General features: G+C 37.8%; 1 protein-coding gene across 2 annotated transcripts in view; it reads left to right on the forward strand.

Moving 5' to 3' along the window:
- Positions 1-17,835, forward strand: part of CHP1 (calcineurin like EF-hand protein 1) — a 55,675-nt gene that overhangs the window by 3,286 nt on the left and 34,554 nt on the right. For both annotated transcript variants that reach the window (XR_009185076.2, XM_004481519.4), the window contains exons 2-3: positions 6,546-6,618; positions 15,694-15,774. Coding sequence is in view for 1 of the 2 variants with exons in the window: in XM_004481519.4 (XP_004481576.1) it covers positions 6,546-6,618; positions 15,694-15,774 (154 nt within the window). In the remaining variant the exon portion in view is untranslated. The remainder of the gene's footprint in view (positions 1-6,545; positions 6,619-15,693; positions 15,775-17,835) is intronic.

The following is a 17,835-nucleotide window of genomic DNA, read 5'->3' on the forward strand; positions in this document are numbered from 1 at the left end:
TGGCTATGGCTTAAACGATTGGGTGCATCCCTCCTATGTGGTGGGAGGTTCTGGGTTTGATTCCTGGTGCCTCCTAAAAAGAAGACGAGCAGACACAGAAAGTATACAATGAACAGACACAGAGAGCAAACAGCAAGTGCAAACAACGGGGTGGGGGTGGGGAAAGAAATAAAATAAATCTAAAAAAAAAGTTTTGGGAATTATCAATCAGGAATACTTTCAGAGCAAGTATAAAACCTTCCCCTATTCTCTTTGCCAGAAAGAAAATATAGTATAATTGAGGAAAACTGCTTTTTTAAAATTCATATGAAAGCTTTGCATTGGAATTGATTATATTTAAACATATTTTCATAAGTCTGAATTGATTAGAATTCATATGTCAGTAGTTTAGTCAGTATTTGAAATTTAATCACTAAGTGTTTGAAAAAGTAATTCAAAGTAATAATGGCCCATTAACCTCAGTTTCATAATAGTACCAACTTTATAGGATTGTTATGAAGATTAAATTAGAATAGCGCTTAGTATGTAGTAAGTGACATGTAAGTGTTAGCTGTCATCATTTTGAACTATAGCTAGCAATCATTTTATTGGGAAAATACTTTTTGCATGTGCTAGTTATAAAAATTATCTAGGGCTATATTATTGGGGGGGTGTCAGCATTTTAATACTTGAACAATTTTCAGATTATTTCAAGGACGTAAACTTTTATGATGTATTTTAATATTTTATTGCTGTTCTAGCCCACAGATATAATTATTACTTTATCCATTCAATATTCATTTAAATATTTGATATAATTAAAAATTATTGTTCTTCATTCCATCCTGAATCTTGAACCTTTCAAGGAAATTAACTTTTAAAGGAGTAGCAATCTTGAGATTTCTAACATTTTAAGAAACACTTTGTTGGCATAAAACATGTGCTTATGTTTTCTTTGTTCTGCTAACTTCTTTTATATTTCTGTATTCCATAAATTAAAGCTCTTTTGAATAAAAGATGCAATTAGGAGTTACTGAAATCTCCACCCTCAGTTCACTAAAATATAGCAATATTCTGGGTGTGCATTAACTTAAACACCCCCTCCCCATTTTATTTATTTTAAGCTGAGGTGAAATTCACATAACATAAAATTAACCATTCTAAAGAGAACAGTTCTGTGGCATTTAGTACTTGTAACCTTTTTTTTTTTTTTCTTAAATAGCCTCTTAATCAGCGAGAAACAATTCATGCCAACTGAGTAGTAATTATTTTTAGTTTCTACCTTCTAGTGTGTTTCATGTGGTATGGGGAGGATGTTGAATTGAAGAGGTTTGGAAAGTAAGTTTTACCGACTGGTGAGGTTTTGTTTGTTTGAAAGGGCATAGTGATGATAGAACTAGTGTGAATTTCTCTGTAGTTCCAACAAAGAGCACAAGCCTGTCATGGGCAATTGCTTGAGAACAATTCCCTGGGCTAGTATATAAGTGGAAGTTAAACTTCAGGCTGCTACTGTTTTAAAATATAAGATCCCTTCCTGGCCCTTACCTGCCAAGGTGCCTGAAGGTTCTGTCCCTACAGTCAAGGCTTATACTCTTATTAGGCTGTGTTCTGTCTCCTTTTGAAATGCAGATGAACTGTTTAACCTAACACCTTTAGCTGGCTTTTGTTAAATGATTTATACAGCTCTGTGCTTTTCTAGTTTTAGCCCTAAGTTTTATGCTGATTTGTTGCCAGAAAGGGGTAAGAAACAACTACTTGTCATATTAGAGAACTGGGTTCTGAGGGGATGACAGCTTTTGGACAAATTTTTTTTCTTTTTTGTAGGGGAAGGTAGTCCACAACGTAGAGTATTTTGGAGGTTTACTCATTTAAAAGATAACTGGCCCCTGCAGCAGCTGTAAAAATATAGCTAAGTTCACTGCTTTTAAAGGGAGGGGAAAAAAGACAAAGTGTTATAGTACAAAAGAGTGATTAGTGTACTACTAAAAGCAGCAAACACGGAAGAGAAGGAACAGATAACTCAGCTTGTAATGAGAAGGCAACTTAGTGTAAACTGGATTTATCAGATTCAAGAGTATAGGGTTTCTTCCCTAACTTTTTATGACAAAAAAATGTCAAATAATTAGAAAAGTTAAAAAATAGTATAATGTACTATTTTTTAAAAATACATTTTGCTGTATTTGCATTATCTATTTATATTTTGATGAACTATTTGAAAGTTGCAGATACCATGATTTTACCACTATATACTTCCACAGGCATCTCTTGAGAATAATGATTTTTCCTATATAACCACAATACTATCTATCATCATACCTAAGAAAATCGATAATAATTCTATAACATTATCTACCATTCAGACCATATTTAAATTTCCCCAATGTTAAGAGGGTAGGTGTACAAAAAAATTAATGTTTTTCAAATCTCTTTTAATCTGTAGTTTCCCTAAGGGAGTAGATGAACTCTTAAAGCTATGGTGACCTCTTGTGGGGGGAAGCAGGGGAAATGTTGGAGTGGTGTTCAGGAGGAATGGTTGGGGTGCAGGCTTCGACTTCTCAATCTTTCATTTATAGTCACTTTTGACTGTACCTGTGTGCTTTCCCTAGGTTACCAATTTAGTCTTCTGCATTAAGATAATAGGCCAAAGGCAAGGGCAAAATAACTTTTTTCTTACCACCTTTTTGTTTTATTCTTTCTCCTGTTGTTCCTTTGGGTGATTGGCACATATCTGAAATGCCATCCTCTGAGTAGGAGGCAGCAATGACAGAAAGGTTTGTAGTCAGGGAGGTTTGCAGGGACCTCTAAATAATTTTCAGTGATATAAAATAATAATTTGCCCATCAGTGGAGAAAAAGATATGCTCGTTTAAGACATGGTCATGTACACAGCCTTTTCTGAGAGTTAATTGTCAAATCCTGAGACTTCCTTTGGGTTACTAAGAATTGCACGGATTTTGGGCACCTGTCCTACTAGCTTAGTGCCTTCCGGTGAGAATAGCTTACTGGAAACAGGTCCTGCCTTCATTTAACGCAGTTCCAATAACTTCCTGTAAGTGGATCGTGTAGCTCCTTTTTATAGGTGGGTTGGGGTGGTTCTAAGCTCTACTCCTTAGGGGTTGCTTTATATTCTTTTATAATTCACAGTTGATTTAGGGCCTCAATTAAAGCTTGCTTGAATTTTTTTTTCTTTAACAATATCATCCTAACATTAGTTCTGGAGTTTAAAAAGGCTCAGATATGATCATACTGAGTAATGTTTCCAGATATACAGTTTTTTGTTTGTTTGGTGGTTTTATTAGAGAAGTTGTAGGCTTACCGAAAAATCATGTATAAAACATTGAGTTCCCATATATACACTCTCTTATTAACACCTTGCCAGATACCCAATTTTGTCCTGGAAGATAGCAGTTTTTTGGTTGTTTTGGCTGCTTATTTGCATATTTATTGTAAAAATTTTGGCAAATTATTAACTCAGGCAGCCAAAAACAGCCTTTTTTTCTGAAATACGGGTATAATGCCCTACCAGTACTTAGGAAATTTAAAAATTCATACTGTAAGAGATTTCAGTGTCCGTCTTCCAGATGATGATCTAAATTAGAAAAATGTCTGATGACTCATCTGTTAGTTGAAGGGGTTGGACTAGTTGATAAAGTTCCTTCCAATTTTAAAATTCTATAAATTATTGTACATACATGCTTATATATACACATAAGGAGTTTCTGGGATTCACAGGAAACTAATATTAGTTTTTGCCTATGGCAACGGGGACTGGGAATTTGGCAGTTAAAATTATCATTATGTATTCTTCTTTGCTATTTGCATTTTATCATATGCATTGATTTTCTCAACTAAAGAAACTAGTATAAGAATATAATCTGAATGTTTTCCTTCTTTTTATCTGAAATATACTTAATACTCTGAACACTAAAAAACTGATCCAGTAGACTAAATATTTTGCTGTCAATAAAAGTAGTTATGCATGGGAAGTGGACATGGCTCAACTGATAGAGCGTCCATCTATCATATGGGAGGTCCAGGGTTGAAACCCAGGGCCTCCTGACCCATGTGGTAAGCTGGCGCACATGCAGCGCTGCCACACGCAAGGAGTGCTATGCCACGCAGGAGTGTACCCCACGTAGGAGAGCCCCACGCAAAAAAGTGCAGCTCGCGCAGCTCACCCAGGAATGGCGCCACACTCATGGAGAGCTGACGGAGAGCTGACTTAGCAAGATGATGTAAAAAAAGAGACATAGATTCCTGGTGCTGCTGAGAATGCAAGAGGACACAGAAGAACACACAGTGAATGGATGCAAGAGAGCAGACAACAGGGGGGAATAAATAAAATCTTAAAAAAAAAAAGTTATGCATTGATATAAAGATGGTGGTCACCAGAGGTTCTGAGGCAAGGGAGAGGGGAGAATAGGTATAACATGGAGCATTTGGGGGACATTGGAATTATTCTGAATGACATTGCAATGATGGATACAGGCCATTTTATATTTTGTCAAAACCTATAAAAATGTGCAGTGCAAAGTGTAAACTATAAACTATTGACCATGGTTAGTAGCAGTGCTTCAATATGTGTTCATCAGTTGTAACAAATGTACCACACTATTAAAAGATGTTAATGGGAAAAAGTGTGGGAGGGGGAGGGGGTGATATATATGGGAATCCTATATTTTCAATGTATCATTTATGTAATCTAAAGCTTTTTAAAAAATAAAATAGTTATGAAGACTCTAAAGCAATATAGGAAAACCATGAATTAATAAGTGAAAAGGAAGCTATTACAACTATGTAAAGTATATTTAAAAATGACTGATATTGGACGGTATCTGAAGAAATGAAAACAGCTTTGTTGAGATTATGAGCAAATTTTGTTATTTCAAAAAGTCTTTTGGAAAATTTAGTAACTCTTTGATCTAAACAAGTGGGAACGTACCCTTTTGTTAAACTAAAGGGAACTTTAGCACAAGAGAAGTCTTTAAGCCAGGGGACAGAGCAAGCATAACCTGGTTAGGTTCCTAAAGAAAACAGTTGTTACTGGTGGAGTTATGAGAAAAACAGATTAATTAGAACCTTCAGGCTCATAATGTAAGGATAATGGTAATTATAGCTAACTTGGAGTGCTTACAATGCCACACACTTTGCCAAGCACTTGGAAAAGGAAAGTGCTCAGTTAGCTGCCCCACTACCCCATTCACTTATCCCTATCTGGAAAGCAGTGGCACCACGAATGGAATCAGTCTGCCTGACCTCGAAAGAGTGTACTCTTTACACTGAGCTGATGGCCCCTGCCGGGCTGACAAAATAGTTGACATGGCTTCCTTAGTGGTTGGACCCCTTCTGGCTCTGCCTTGGATGGGAATGAGGCACCTTCTCTGCTCTTTGATCTCATCAGAGGCTAATAGAGAACAGAGCCCAGTTTAAAGGATGAAACCTAATGCTGAAGAATTCGTGGCCACACCTACTGTGTCCTTTTCTTTCAGCTTCTCTGCCACTCCCTTCTTTGCTTCTGCTTACTTTGTTCGTTTGTCCGGAAGACTGCCACTAGATTTTTGTTCGGTGAGCTGGGGAGGAGGACACCTATCAGAACTACTTCAACCACCCCTTCAAAGCCCTGAAGTTGCAGCCTAAAGACAAAGTCCAGGCTTGCCACACCCTTTTTGGCTGTTGTCTTTTCCCCTTTGATAACTCCTTTTTCCCCTCTTACTTCCAGTCTGCCGGGAGACTAAACTCCCAGAAATTTCTTTTTGCATTTTCAAAGTTTTATTGTATACCCTCAGTTTTTACCTTATTTTAATTGTCAATTTGTGCCTGAGTTTACAGAGTTAATCCAAAATAAGGAGCAAAAAAACCTTTCTTATAGATATCTTCTGACAATAATATGACAATTTGACAGATTCCCTAATTTGCTTCCATGACTCAAGGTCTTTACTGGCAGCTGGGCAGAGCTCACGCAGTGCCAGCAGAGGCTGACCAGAGACCATAGTGATCTTTTACCCCAAAGCCAATCCTGAGGGAAAAGATAAAACCTCTAATGCTTGGATCAGAGTAAACCAGATTTTAAAAGTAGAATCTGTTTGACAGGCCCTGATCTTTAATTCAGCACAAGTTACCTTCCCAGCAGTGCCAGCCTAAAACACCAAACTGATTAAGAGATTTGTGTTTTTAATCAAACCATGCTTTTCTTGGTCTCTAAGTCAGGGTGTTGAAATGTGAGAGTTTCATGGTTTCCCTTTAAACTAAATTTGGCTCTGTTTTGTTAAATTTTAACCACCTGACATTTAACACATAGTCTTAATTAAGTCCATACTCCATTACTAAGAATTGATTTTGATGGCTTTTAATTTAATTTATTTTCTAACACCTTTCAGCTTTTAAAACTGTCTGCTTTGACACTATGGAGATGAGAGTCCAAAAAAAAAGTTTCCCATTTTCTTTACTTTGAAGTATTTAATGGTGGGCTGGGACCAGAAAAACACCTGCCTCCTAAAGGGCCATGCTGGGATTCAGTCTGACCGGGAGGGCTGCTTCCCCAACCTGGACTAATTTTGTGTTCTTTAGTTTCCCACAGTCAGATTACCCGCCTCTACAGCCGGTTCACCAGTCTGGACAAAGGAGAGAATGGGACTCTCAGGTAGGCAGCACCTTTCTTTATTTTCTATACAGAAACCAGAAACTGGCATTGTCTGAATAGCCACCTTTATCCCAAGGGCAGACATGATAGGCATCCAACACACACAGGGCAGGAACTGTTCTTCCCTGGTGTTTGAGAGTCTGATCCACAAAGGAATTAAATAAGCAGGACAGTGACAAATTTGTCACCATGTGCTTGTTGCTTTTCCTCCAACTCCCTTTAGTTTGGATGGCCATTATTCTGCTCTTAGGAAAGTACTTTCCACGACATTTTCCTAAGCAGACTGGCTTTTTTGAGTTAGATTCCTAGCAATCCCAAGTGGTCTGCAATTCGTTGTCCTCCTCTCATTTCCCCACCTATTTTAGTTTCCTGGGCTGCCGTGTAATGGGTCTGGTTAAACAGTGGGAATTTGGTGTCTTTGTATCTTTAAAAAAAAGGTTAAAAAAATAATATAAACCCTACTAAAAACAAACAACAGTGGGAATTTATTTGGTCACTCTGTTAAGGCTGAAAAAAGTCCAAATGAAGGCATCATTGAGATGATGTTTTCTCCTCAAAGACTGGTATTCTGGGGCTGGCTACTGGCAATCCTTGGTCCTTAGCTTGTCACATGGCAAGGCACATGGTGGCCTCTTATGGCCACTCTCTGTGTCTGAACTGTTTTTAAAGGTCTCCAAAAAGAGGATTAAGACCCATCCTGGGAAGTGGATGTGGCTCAACTAGTTGGGCTCCCAACTACCATATGGGAGGCTCTGGGTTCGTGTCCCAGGGCCTCCTTGTGAAGACAAGCTGGCTCAGCCCATGCGCTGCAGAGAGCTGGCGGCCCGTGCACTGCGGAAAGCTGGCACCGCAATATGATGCACCAAAGGGAAATAAGCAGATACAGAAAAAACGCGCAGCGAATGGACACAGAGAAGAGATAGCAAAGAATGAAACAAGCCACATGGGGGGTAATGAATGAATGAATGAATAAATAAATAAATAAATCTTTTAAAAAAGAGAAAAAGACCCATCCTGATTGAAGTGGGCCATACCTTTATAATGGGTTTACACCCAAAGGAATGGATTAGGTTTCTGGGGTACATACAGCTTCAAACTACCATATCACCCAACCCACAACCCCAGAGTACAATACTTTATGTGTATTAATGTTAGATAAGATATTCAATATTCTAATTTCTAGTAGTATTTCCCAACTGAGGGCTCTTTTGCCACCCAAGAGACTTTTGGCAATTATAGAGACATTTTTAATTTTCAAGACGAGGAGATGCTATTGGTATCTGGTGGATAAACACCAGGGATGCTGCTAAACATCCTACAGGGCACAGGATGGCTCCCTGCAGCAGAATTATCCTGCCCTAAATGCCTACAGAGCTGAGTTTCAGAAACCTTGGTCTGAAGTAAGTTGATCTCAGAGTAATGTAATGTTCTATCATTTCATATTTCTAATTGTCTTACCATAGTCAAATGAAACCTCTCCTTACCCCTACTTTCTATTTCACCTCCCATAGCAACCTTTTCGTTATTGTTGCTCCCTAGTTTTGTTTGTCTGGCACATGATGAAACTGTTTTGCCTTTCTGGTGACTAGCATGAAACAGTTAAGGTCTTCTTTTGGAGGCTTCTGGCATAGAAGTGGGATTTAGCTAAGGAGAACGAATTTATTTTCTAATGCCCTTGAACATAAACCTTGGCTAGAACAGCTGGAGAATGCTGGTAAATCCATAGGCTGTGTTTGTTCAGGGCAAACAACTGCTATCACTAGAAGCTGGAACTGAGCAAAATTGTGCTTCACAGCCAGTAAATCAGTACTATGGAATACCTACTATGTGCAAAAACCAAGGTGCTTTTAGGACCATGTGAGTTTGCACTTGAAAATAACCAGACTAGAAATCTCAATTTTTTCCCCCTTCACCTTCATTATTTTAATAATTCCTTTGATTTTAGGAGTAAGTCTTCATAAATTCAGATTTAAAGACGCAGAATTCATATTAGTGAATATATGAAAAATTACACTACTATACCACATACTGTACCATATAGCAAACAGCTACTGCATTATATGTAAATCATTTTGTTAGAGTCACCCACTATCAGGGATTTCTCACGACTGTACCTTCTCACTCTGGCAAGCTGTCTAGATCAGGGATTTTTTTTTTTTTTTTTTTTTTTAGATTTATTTATTTATTTATTTATCTCCCCTTCCCTCCCACCCCCCTGCCCTGGTTGTCTGCTCTCTGTGTCTATTTGCTGTGTCTTCTTCTTTGTGCACTTCTGTTGTTGTCAGAGGCACAGGAATCTGGGTTTCTTTTTGTTGCGTCATCTTGTTGTGTCAGCTCTCCGTGTGTGCGGCACCATTCTTAGGCAGGCTGTACTTTCTTTCGCGCTGGGCGGTTCTCCTTACAGGGCGCATTCCTTGCGCGTGGGGCTTCCCTATGCGGGGGGGACACCCCTGCGTGACAGGGCACTCCTTGCGTGCATCAGCACTGTGCATGGGCCAGCTCCACACTGGTCAAGGAGGCCCGGGGTTTGAACCACGGACCTCCCATGTGGTAGGCAGATGCCCTAACCACTGGGCCAAGTCCGCTTCCCTAGATCAGGAATTCTTAATGAGGACCCAGGTTTCAATGGGTCTGTGAGCTTGAACTGAAAATTCAAAAAAACATTATTCTTATGGGGACATGTTAGTGTGTATGTGATATATTTATTAAATACAACACAGTATAATGTAGAGTTACTAAGGGACCTGTGGCTAATACCTGACTGGCTGAGGGGTCCGTGGTACAAAAATGGTTAAGAACCCCTGCTCTATATCTCTCCCACTCTCCATCTCCTCTTCTACTCTTTTCAGCAAAGTGTTTTCTGAGAGTCACACCAAAATATATTTTATAAAACACTAGTTCCTTGGTTTTTTAATAGATGTGTTAAAGAAATTATTGACTAAGTAATTTGTGAAAAGCTCACTAAACAAGGTTAAACAGACTTCTTACAGGGATTTCACCACATCTTTAGTATGCTTAGGTGAATTGTGAATCTCCAAAAGGGGAGCGTTATAAATAGTATTTGCCAGATTGATTTACTGTTTGCTTGTAGAATCCCATTTACATTGGGCCATCTCTTCAGATTGATACTTCATTGAATATAAATATATACAGTAACCTCACAAGTCTCACTTTTCTTCAGATGCTATATTTTGGGTGAACACATCCGCCACTGTGGTTGAAATTGGTCTTTCTGTGAAGGAGCTGGGTCCTGTAAGTGGTCCTTTCTAGGTCATGTCAAAATGTAAACCAGGGCAGCATCTGAATGCAAAGATGGTTTCATTTGTTTAAATATCCTCTGTACTGGTGTAATGTATGGTGTCAGAAGTCAGGATAGCGGAACTGGTATAGCTCATTGGTTGAGTGCCTGCTTCATGTGTATCAAGTCCCAGGTTCAATCCCTGGTACCTCCTAAAAAAATAAGATAATAATTACCTTTGAGGGAAAGCAGCAGGTAGAGACAAAGGGAGTATGAATAGGGCTTCTAGATGCTGGTAATGAAGCAATCAGATTTTTTCAATTTCTTATTCTGTGTGCTGGTTGCACTCTTCACTTGGTAAAAGTCATCGTGCTGAATGCTTGTGATTTGTTTACTTTAAAAATATTCTCTGCTTTGGGCAATTTTAATACTGAGTCTTTCAGATAATACTTTTTCTCAGATAATGCTGTAATAAAAATCCTGGATATTAAATCACACAGGTTAAGTTGACCATAGGGAACAGTACTGGCCAGTTAAACTCTGCAAGGAAGTTATTGGGAAGTGCTAGTTGACTGTGTTGTTTTTATATCCTTTAAAAAGAGATTATCTTAACTTTTAAGAGATTGTGTCCTCAATAAGGTTCTGGGGATTCAATCTGGGACCTCATACATGGGAAGCAGGCACTCAAACCTGCTACATCTGCTCGCCTAGACCATTTTTTAGTTCATTTTCTTGTTTGATTTTACCTAGAGGACAGAGAGTTCTATAGCCAAGCTCTTGCTTTGTATTCAGTGGTATCAGTCCCTCCAGAATGGAGTTTTAGAGATGAGACGCATGATACCAATCTAATTCTCATTCTTTTTATAGATAATTTTTTTCTCTCTCTCTCTGAAAACTTCAAATAATTGCCTCCTGATGTTGTGAAATTTTACTAAGATATGCTTGTATGTGGATTGTTTTTCATTATTCTTGCTCAGCATTAGGCAAACCTTTTTAGTCTAAAAATGGGTCATTTGCTGGAAATATTCTTCTGTTATTTCTTTTATTTCCTCCCTCTTCTTTTTGTTCTTTATGGCATTTGTGTTGATTGGCAGTTGGGTCATGTGACTCTTAATTTTTCTCACATGTTCTGGCTTTTTAATTTTTTTGCTTTGCTCTCTGGGAGATATTTTTTACTTTATTTTTCAATCCTTCTGGATTAATTTTTTAAGTCTACAATCATTTTTTAATTTCGAAGAATCTTTCTCATTCTCTTTTGGGCTATCATAGAAGCCTTTTTTTGGTTTTACATGGAAAAAAATTATCAAATATCCATAGGGTTATTTATTACAGTTTTAAGAATTCTCTTTATCCCCTGAATTATCATTATATCTTTTCATCTTGATCCTTCTCTTTTGTGCTATTAATATGATCAAAATGTCTGGTGAACCTTAATAGTCCATTTACATTTATCAAAGAGACTGGGTAGATTACTGTAGAAAGCTGGGTTCATTTATGGTTGTTTTCCCAACAGGTCTGTCCCTGTAGGGAGGGCTGACTTCAAGAGCTGTGTATCATGACCAGGGCCAGTTAGGTTGGTTAAGTATGTAGTCAGGGGCAAAGGGACAGATTTGCAACCCTCTTACCCAAATAAGGGGGCTATATTCTGGGGTATCAACCTCCCCTACTTGTTTGGAGCCCTACCCAGGTAGGTCTTTTGATTTCTTTCCATAGCAGCTCTCTGTTTTTATCCTGGGAGCAAACGATTATGTATTCTTGGGATGGACTATTGCAGCGCTGAGTAACTGACCCCTTCCTTAAACACTTCCTTAATTACCCTGAACACTGCTTCCCATACCTGGCAGTTCTGAGTTTGGTGTCTGTCTAAGAATCTCCAGGGCAGACTGTCTCTAAGCTCTGCTGCGACTTCCTGGGCCCTCTGCTCTCACTTTTTTTTTTTTAAATTTCTCTCCCCTTCCCCCCCACCCAGTTGTCTGCTCTCTGTGTCTATTCACTGTGTGTTGTTCTGTGACCGCTTCTATCCTTATCAGCGGCATGCTCTGACTTACCTGTCATTATATTCGTATCTACTATCTGACTTCCAGAATTTGTCAAAATCCCTTGTCTACTAGTATGCTCCTCCCACCCTGATTGCTTATGTCATGGATATATTTCCTTGTGTATGTTTTTACTGACATTTCAGTGGATTTTAGAGAATGAGAGGTGGTAAAGGTGTATATGCTATCAACATCTGAAACCAAAAGTCAGAACGCAGCCTTGCAAATAAGCTGGTCAGGCCCTAGAACACAAAAATAAACTTCAGACAACTAACAAAGACTGGCTTTGGCACTTATTGGCACTTTGTGTGAAAATATTCTATTATCAAAACAACAGGGAAGTGGGTGTAGCTCAGTGGTTTGAGTGCCTGCTTCCATGTACGAGGTCCCGGGTTCAATCCCCAGTACCTCCTTAAAAGTCAATAACAAAAATTATCTGATCAGTTCAATTTAAAATATTGGTTTTGTCAGATCAGTATCAATAAATATGTTATACCATATAATATACTTCCATTCTACTATTAATCTATGGGAAGTTTTGTTTCCTTAATAAAATGTGTATTCCAATGGGTTCATCCTATTAAGAGATTTTTATCTCCTCATTACGTATAAGTCATCTGAAGGATCAACTTCTGGGTGCCTGAAATATAAGCAGTTACCAGTGAAGTTGAATCTGTCGGTAAGAGAAGGGACTTGCAGAATGAAGGAGATTGGTTGTAGTGTAGTGGGATGATACTTCTGGGTTTCTAAAGGTCTCTCAAACTCTTGGTTTTTCAGAGTATCCTTGTGCCCTTGAATATCCGGAAAACCTCTCCTCATTGGGTTGGTCACACAAAATGCCGTAGTTCAGTATTCAGACTTGCCTCCTTCCAGTAATAATATCGTTTCTCTAAAAATCTTAAAGATTTTCCTAGGTACATTATGAGGTTGAATATAATGTTTGTGTGTTTTTATGAGTACATATAAATCTACATTTCAAATAAGTCTTGTACTTGTCATGTGTGAGCTACTTAGGAGTTTTTATTCTTCTCTTTTAGGTATGCCTTTGGTGGACAAGTGTCAGAAGCTAAATTTTGAGAAATTGCCCAAATGATCCCCATCCTACTATATAGAACAACTAATAATAATAAACTTTGCATATATTTTTTTAAAGATTTATTTATTTATTTCTCCCTACCCCCTTGTTGTTTTTCACTTGCCATGTCTGTTCATCTTCCTTGTTTCTTATAGGAGGCACCAGGAGTCAAACCTTGGACCTCTGATGTGGGAGGGAGGTATCTAATCACTTTGGTTCACCTCTGCTCCCTGCTTTGTTGTGTCTTTCGTTCTGTTTTCTTTCCCACGTCTCTCATTGTGTTATCTTGTTGCATCAGCTCACCATGCCTACCTGTTGTACCAACTCACTGTCTTCTTTAGGAGGCCCCAGGATTCTAACCAGCGACCTCCCATATGGTAGGCAGGAGCCCAGTTGCCTGAGCCACATTTTCTTCCCTAAACTTTGCATATTGTTTACTAGTTTATAAATGATTTTTTATACTCCTACTTTAATTTCAATCCTTAGTATAACCCTTGGTCTGATGGCTAAAACTGCATTGTATTTGCAATCTAAATTCTAAGAATAGAATTAAATAGTAGCAAAGGGTTTAAGTCCTTATTGGCATTGGAAGCCCAAGACTAGATCCCTTATTGAGACTAAAGGTGGTCAAGCTTAGTTATATACTCACTACTTAATACTAGACCTGATTTTTAAACTGTGCCTTTTCTCAGCTAAAATTACTTAAGCTTGTTAGACATTAAACTGAGGTATGTGGCCATGACAATTCAAATCAGCCTTAGTTCCCATTTAAAAGAGGTAGTAGTTAGTTTTTCTCAACTTCTGTCAAACGAGGAGCTATGTTTTGGAGATAATGGACTTTATAATATAGAACAAATTACGTAATAAGAGCTTAGTACGTGTTTGTATTGAATTGAATAATCAGAGCCTCAATAATTTCCTTTTGTCTTTCATCATATTAAGCAATCCTGTTATCTGATGAGTGACTTCTGGTTCATTCATTGATATAAAAATTATTACCCTAAGTGCTCAGTCCCCTTGGTCAGTTTATACCTGTGTCACCAGATGTGATAGTAATGAGCTTGTTGAATTACTTAAGCACCATGTAAATGTTAAACCACATGAGGAACAGAGTGTGATAGACTCCTGGGTTAAATAGGGACATTCTATGATTGTCTGTCATTGCATTTGATATGAAGGGGCGGGAGAATGTAATGTTATCTCTTTGTTAGTAAATTTCTAGAGGCAGGAATCAGATTTATTCAGGTTTATATATTTTTTTGTTTTAAACTTTTAATAGAAATAATTTCAAACTTACAGAAAAGTTACAAAAATGATACAAAGAACTCTTGATATATCTGGTGCCCAGATTCACCAATTGCTAACATTTTGCCACATTTACTTTATCATTCTCAGTCTGTATACGAGTGTATGTAATTTCTTTCGAACCTATTTGAGAGTCAGTTGCATCTACCATGACCCATACCCCTAAATACTTCAGTGTTTATTTCCTAGTAACAAGGACATACTTCATTACCAAAATCAGGAAATTTAACATTTTGATACAGTATAATTATCTAATACACGGTCCACATTTCCAGTTGGCCCAATAAGGTCCCTTATAGCAATTTTTTTTCCTAATCCAGTTCAGGATCATACACTGAGTTTAGTTGCATGCCTCTTTAGTCCCCTTTGAAAACAATTCCTCTGCCTTTCTTTATCCTTCATGACATGGATATTTTTGAAGAGTACAGTCCAGATATCTTAGAGACAGCTTTATATTCTTGTTACAGAACATCAACCGAAGAAGTTCTTTAAAAAATATTTATTGAATTTTTCTCTCAAAAAGTTTGATATGGAAAAGAAGTGTGGTTTATTTATTAGAAAAAGAATATGTGCTTTGGCCTTAGAGATCTAGATTTCAGGTACAGTTCTGCCACTTAATAGCTGTATGGCACTGGGCACACTACTTTATCTCATTTACTCTTGGTATTCTGAGCTGTAAAGGGTATAGATAATACATTGGCATGAAGAAATAAGATAATGTATTTAAACAGAATTAGAGCAGCACGTAATGTGTATGCAATGAATTGTAACTATTAATAATATTCACTTCTGCATAATCTCCAAGTATGCAGGAATTACTTCTCTTGTTTGAGGCTTAAATACTTCTATAGCTCTAGTCTGTAGAAGGCAGTGGAGAAAATGCTAGAGTTGGGACAAAGAAGTATGGTAATCAGTTGCTTGCCACATTTTATTCTTTCTTTGGATATAATAAATATTGCCTAAGAATTCCTTGCATTTTCTAGGAATTGTCGTTATGCTTATCAAAGGTATGTGAGACCATCTGTATTTTTGCCCTAATTTTTTTTCTGAAATGTTTGATATTTCCTATTTGCTGTACACTCCCCAAACTTTATAACTAAGTACAAAATGGTAATGTTCAAGGAATCATTTACAGGGACAGCTTAGTATTTGCTTGTTAGTCTGTCTATTGACGTAACCTGTGTGCTGAATTCACTGGAATGTGGCATGGTCAAATCTGGCTCCTTCCACTCCTGAGTTGGTGCAAAAAACACTTGGCAGTTATTAAAGTGCTATTCATTGCAGTTATTTGGTATAATTTGCGACAGAAGTAAATTCCAGGAGGTAACATTCTTCTAGGTTGTACCAGTTTCAAATTGAAGGAGTTCATGCTAAGGGCCAGTAGTCTCTAACTCAAGGTGATTCTCTCCTTGACTTGGCAGCCGGGAAGATTTCCAGCGGATTCCAGAACTTGCCATCAACCCATTGGGGGACCGGATCATCAATGCCTTCTTTCCTGAGGGGTGAGTGTCTGAAACTAAATTCCAGATTAGTTTCTCATCTGGAATAATTCTATTGGTCGGATCATCTCGGACTCTTTTTTTTTTTTTAAGATTTATTTATTTATTTATTTGTCTCTCCTTCCCGCCCCACCCTGGGTGTCTGTTCTCTGTGTCTATTTGCTGCTGCTTCTTTGTCCGCTTCTGTTGTGAGTGGCACGGGAATCTGTGTTTCTTTTTGTTGAGTCATGTTGTGTCAGTTCTCCATGTGTGTGGCGCCATTCCTGGGCAGGCTGCACTTTCTTGCTCTGGGTGGCTCTCCTTACAGGAGGCACTCCTTGCACATGGGGCTCCCCTACGTGGGAGACACCCCTGCGTGGCAGGGCACTCCTTGCACGCATCAGCACTGCTCATAGCCCAGCTCCACACGGGTCAAGGAGGCCTGGGGTTTGAACCGCAGACCTCCCATGTGGTAGACGGATGCCCTAACCACTGGGCCAAGTCCACCGCCTCATCTCGGCCTCTTATCCTCTCTGATTATCTTGGGCATTCCTGACTTTGTCATAGCTAGAATATCTTTTTGTTCTACCCACTTCCCTGTTTTAAACCTCAAAAAGCATTATCAGTCCATTTTCAAAATTCTTATCTCTGTCTTTGACATGAAGCTAGACATTTTGAAAATTTTATTGGTAATAACTTCACGTTTACAGAAAATTGCAAAAATAAAAAAATAGCATAGGGAACACCTATGTATCTTTTACCCAGATGCATCTGTTGTGATATTGTTAACATTGTACGTCATTTACTTTATCACTTACATGTTCTCTCTTTCTCTGTCAGTGTAAGCCAATAAAAATATAATGCAAGTTAATTATAATTAATATTAAAATATTGCTAATGAGATATTTTACATTCTTTTTTCATATTAACTCTTTGCTCTCCAGTGTGTATTTTACATATATAGCACATATCAATTAATATTAGCCATATTTCAAGTACTCAGTAGCCACATACGGCTAGTTATTAACCATATTGGACAGTATAATACTTTCTCGATAGAAAAATGGATAGATAGATTGACAGATAGACACACATTATTTTCTGTGTGTGTATATATACATATATACATATATACATGCACATTCACATAATTGCTTTTCTGAGCCATGTGAGGGTAAGTTGCATAATCATGGCCCTTTATTACTTCTGTGTTTATTTGCTAAGAATAGGAATGTCCCTTTATATATCCATAGTATAGTTATCAACTTCAGTAAATTTAACATTGATATAATTCTTGTATCTAATCTATTATTCTGCTTTATTAATCTATTATCTTTTTTATTCCTGTCTTGCCTGTTTATCCAATAATTTCCATTATAGTCTTTTTTCACCTCCAGTACAGGATTCTTAGTTGTCTTACCTCTTTAGCCTCCTTTAATCTGGAACAGTTTCATAGGCTTTTTTTTCAGTCTTTTACAACATTGACCTTTTCTTAAAACAATTTTCCACACCACACATTCACTTTTGTGTATGTGTGTTGCTATTCTTATTTTTTAATGGGAGATTCTAGAGATTAAACCCAGGATCTTGTACATGGAAAGCAAGCGCTTAACCACTGAGCTACATCTGCTCCCCAATAAGAGTTGGTTTTTTGTTTGTTTGTTTTGTTTTGTTTTTAGGAGGTACTGGGGATCAAATACAGGACCTTGTACATGGGAAGCAGGTGCTCAGCCACTTGAACTATATCCATTCCTGACACATACACACACACACGCACTTTTAAAAAGAGAATACTCCTTAATTTGGGTTTTTCTGATATTAAGCTATGCATTTAATATGCCTTACCCTAACACAATGCCTTCCTTATATAAAAATACTGAGTAAATATTTAAATATTTGTTGATTTGATTAGGTACTTTTTTCATGAAAAAATCTTATCATATTGTTTTAAGTAATTCCCTAACCAATCTCTTCCTGGTTCCGTGTGAGTTGTCTCTTACGTGACCCAAAGGACTTAAATTTCAAAAGTTATATGGGTGCCAGTTCTTAACAATGAGACTGTCATTGAAGACACGATCAGATAAA

Source organism: Dasypus novemcinctus, chromosome 3 (genome assembly GCF_030445035.2).
Source record: "Dasypus novemcinctus isolate mDasNov1 chromosome 3, mDasNov1.1.hap2, whole genome shotgun sequence".
Classification (NCBI taxonomy): domain Eukaryota; kingdom Metazoa; phylum Chordata; class Mammalia; order Cingulata; family Dasypodidae; genus Dasypus; species Dasypus novemcinctus.